Source organism: Cyprinodon variegatus, unplaced genomic scaffold, assembly GCF_000732505.1.
Source record: "Cyprinodon variegatus isolate N-32 unplaced genomic scaffold, C_variegatus-1.0 Scaffold58, whole genome shotgun sequence".
In the NCBI taxonomy this organism is placed as follows: domain Eukaryota; kingdom Metazoa; phylum Chordata; class Actinopteri; order Cyprinodontiformes; family Cyprinodontidae; genus Cyprinodon; species Cyprinodon variegatus.
The window spans coordinates 340,350-344,284 of NW_015150511.1; the positions used below are offsets into that span (position 1 = coordinate 340,350).

Below are 3,935 nucleotides of genomic sequence, written 5' to 3' on the forward strand. Positions count from 1 at the left end.
ATTTACTTTTGTGTGTTTTTGTCAGGCAGAAATTTATTTATACCCCCTGAGGGTGTAAGAGGTTAATACCTTGTATTTTCTCAGTCAAAGCTTTGAAAATTCATTGCAGGCCTTTTTAGATTGGAGTTGATTGGCCACAGAGAGAGGAGAGGTTTGTTAACCTGTCAGCATACACTTTTAGTATTGGATAGTGTTTTTATCTGATGTGGGATTTAATCTAAAGGGGTGAACATTGCCTTAATTTACCAGGAACTCCATGACTTCTCAATCTGCTGGTCCAAAGTGGTCTGATATCAGATAGCTGATGAAAGTCCATCAAAGATTGCGTGAAACTATTTTTTTTCTGACTTTTTAATGAGAAAAAATCTTCTCAGTGTTGACTGTCTACAGGAATTGACAGACAGCCCCCCACACACAATATGTCAGCAGCGTCAGATGTTTGGTCCTATTATCCCAATCTGCTTTTCTTTTCCTGATCCTCTCTCTGCAGCCGGGGGGCGCTGCTGCTTTCCTGAATCATAAATTTTACGCTTCCAGTTGGGTCAATACAGGTCAGTTTATTCATTTGTGTTTTTTTTATACAGAAAGAGAAACGTTCAAAATGATGAGCTGAAAATCTAGTTTCTGATTTCATTAAGTGACATTAAATACATCTTTGGCAGCGGAGGAAACAGGCTCCGCCTCCTGATCTACCCAGACATCCACAACACCACAATACAGATTACAAAACATTCAGTTGCACTAAAATAGAAAACTGTACATCGCAAAGTTCTATCAGGTATGTACAGACAGGAAGTAAAAAACAGGAAGTAGCAAGACACTGACATCAAACAGGTAGTGATGTTACTCTTTCAGGGATGAATAGGAAGTGATGTCATAAAAAACAAAACAAAACGAGACTTCATTGTCAGGGAGGTGAACTCGAGTCAAGAAGCGATCAATTAGATGGCACTTCCTGTACTCAGAGCAAATGGAGGAGTTTGCAAAAACGAGGGCTCAATTGGTGAAGATAGAGGCGGGCTCTGTGGGCGGAGCCTACATGTTCCTGTGGAGGAACCAGATCTCGTTCCGGCGCCGCGGCGCCGCAGGGTTGTCGTACGCAGCCACCATGTAGCGGTTGCGGTGGAAGCCATCGCTGACGCCGAGGAGCTCCCAAAGGAGGCGGATCTGCGAGCTCACAGTCTGCTCTGTGGTCGTCCCATAGAACGTCCTGCAGCCAATCAGAGCCAGAGAGCAGTCAGGTGACGGGAAGCTGATCTAAAGCTCAAATCTCAGCTGGAGGGGGAGGGGCCTCACCTTGCGATTACTCTGAATGGTTCCCTGTGGGTGATGGTGATGTCAGAGTCCAAGGATTGCGGCACATTACTCTGGAATCTGGCAGGAAGGAAGAATGCCGTCTCAACTTTCTTCTCAAACGTCTCACAGTCCTGCATCTGAATGCTGCTGACGACTGGTACAGTCATCCCCAGGTACTGACCTGTGGACCACCAGCAAGAGGCTCTGTGATGTCTTCCCAAACGCTGCGCTGTGAGTTAGTGGGCGGGGCCTTACCTGAAGAGTTCTCCTTGCAGATGAAGCGCATTAGCTTCATGAAAGCCAGCGAGATGCTCTGCTCGTACAGCTCCTCCCCGCGAGTCACGCTGACCCAGTTCCCTGCTGGGTAGATCCGCTCCTCGTACAGAACCTCGCCCATCTGGACCAAAAGCAGGGATGCAGACAGACCTCAGAGGGATGCATCACCATGGTAACAGCAAAGCAAGCCGAACACATTTTTTTACCCATTAGTTTTACAAGATCCAGATTTGTTCTTGTTCTGATGCAGTAGTGATAACCAGAGCTTAGCCGCTGGTTTGGACTACAGGTGTTAGACAGAACTTAGAACTGTGGTTCTGTTGAGCTACCTTCTCATGGCGGGAGAGGACGCCGAAGGGGAGGGGCTCCGTCTGCTGGCTGTTTCGTGTCATTTCCTGGATGGGTCCGGTCATCTCTGGAACACGGTACCAAAAAAGTGAGAAACAAAAGGTTCTGATTGGAGCAGCAGCATGTAGTCCTGATCCCTCACCTGCAGGAACCGACACCTGGTGGGTGCTGGCCACAGCCTGCCAGTGGCTCAGCAGCCGGTCTTGCTCCTCTTCGGCCATTGGCTCAGGGGCATCACTGATGTCATCATCCAGCTGCTCGTCATCCAAACCCTCGAGATCCTCCAACGAGATCAAGGCCATCCTGCAGGCGATGTCGTTTAGGAAACTGGCTCTTTGGACCTGACAGACCATCAGAGAGCAGGAGAAACACTTTGGATGATTCTGGAAGAGAATCCCCTCCTGACCAGCAGGGGGTGTGGGTGGTTTTGAATTATTTGGATTATTTCTAATATTTGTAAGTTTTTCTTTTGTTTCTTTTTTTTTTTAGAACTGTGGAGACATTTCTAGAGGTAAAGCAATCAGGGACAGGGCCGGTACTGTTTTTTTTAAGAGCCTGAAAGTCGAGATATACCAGATAAACATTTTTTTACTAAATGAAAACTGTATTATATACTATGGGTATTTGTTTCAGACTTTATTTATGCTGTAATTGATGGGAACTTAAATAAAATCCTTGTTTGTACCACAAGTTTGGCCAATAAACTCGTTTGTGGTCCGTCCTCAGGGGCGGGGACAGCAAAATTGCGTCCCTTCTAGGCGTGCGCATCGTCGTTCAATGCTGCAACTATAAACCAAGCTTCAAGATAAGATGTTCAAATATCAGTCATACAGGATGAGAGAGAATAAACAAGACAGTCCTTCTTAAACATTTTATTGGCCAACAGAGATTAACTGGTGCTTTTAGGTCTTGGGTTTATCTTTCTCTGATGATTCTTAGGTTCTTAAACAAGTAAACATCGGAACCAGTTTCAGAAATAACTGCCCTTCTTCTCTGAGTAGGAAGTAGATCCTATGATACTTTTTACTCTTTTTTTTTTTTTTGCTTCAGAAGAGCAGAAATTAATAAGGTACCTTATTAAGAGGAGTTTTTCCTCTCCACTGTCGCTACAAGCATGCTTAGTGTGAGTGATTGTATTTGAGTCAATGAGTCGATGCAATCAACTGGTTTTCCTTAGATAGAAAACTTTTATTCAATTTGATTGTATGATCTGGTTGAACTGTAAAGTACCTTGAGATGACTTGTGTTGTGAATTGGCGCTATAGAAATAAACTGAATTGAATTGAATTAAACTTGGCATCAAATCACGAGCAGATAAAAAGCCCTCATCAATGGATACGGATAACATGATTCACCATGGCAACGGGACAGAAGGCTCAGTTTGTGGCAACACCCCCAGGGCAGAGGGAATGAAAGGAAAGTGGTTGTAGTTATTCAAGAATTGCTGTTTTCTTATCGGTTAAAGGGAGCGAATAGTTGGCGTTTCTTCCAAACTTTTGTCTCAGATTTTTCCGTTCTGGACACTATTGTTTTATGTGTGCATTAAATCCATGTGTAGGTACAACATAACAAGCAGGAATTAAAGATGTAATCCCCCAAATGTAATGTGTAGCAGGCCATCTTCTTCTGCCATAATTTTGTACTTTAGGCTAAGGATGTCTTGATCCGATATTAATATTGGCAATCAGTCAAATATCCGCCAAAAAATACAATAAAAATAATATCACAATATATTGGCCTGCCTCTAAAATCCAGGTTATTAGAAAGCTCATAGAACCACTTTGTTTCAATCAGGTTTAGTTTAAAGTTTATGTTACTTTTTGGTGAATAACTAATGGCCCAGTTTTTCTCAAATCTGATAAGTATTTTTCTCTCTGCTTGAGAATCATCACTTCATCAAGCCTCATCATCATTTTCTAAAAGTATATATGATTTGTACTGACATTGGTCAATATCACTATCAGTCAATACTCAGAGCTCAGGGATTGACGTTGAGGATTTTTACCACTTGCCCT

The 3,935-nt window shown here is 43.4% G+C and overlaps 1 protein-coding gene across 2 annotated transcripts in view; it reads right to left on the reverse strand.

Annotated features, from left to right (window-relative positions):
• Positions 1–476: 476 nt before the first annotated feature.
• The window catches only part of LOC107082643 (heme-binding protein 1-like), a 5,696-nt gene continuing 2,237 nt past the window's right edge, over positions 477–3,935 (reverse strand). Inside the window, exons 1-5 of one of the 2 annotated variants that reach the window (XM_015371428.1) lie at positions 2,063–2,288; positions 1,902–1,987; positions 1,552–1,693; positions 1,297–1,477; positions 477–1,210 (exon numbers count right to left, since the gene is read on the reverse strand). In XM_015371428.1, coding sequence (XP_015226914.1) covers positions 1,036–1,210; positions 1,297–1,477; positions 1,552–1,693; positions 1,902–1,987; positions 2,063–2,273 — 795 coding nt within the window. In that variant the 5' untranslated portion in view covers positions 2,274–2,288 and the 3' untranslated portion in view covers positions 477–1,035. Of the gene's footprint in view, positions 1,211–1,296; positions 1,478–1,551; positions 1,694–1,901; positions 1,988–2,062; positions 2,289–3,935 lie in introns of those variants that run through there. The other variant, XM_015371429.1, reaches the window with a different exon arrangement.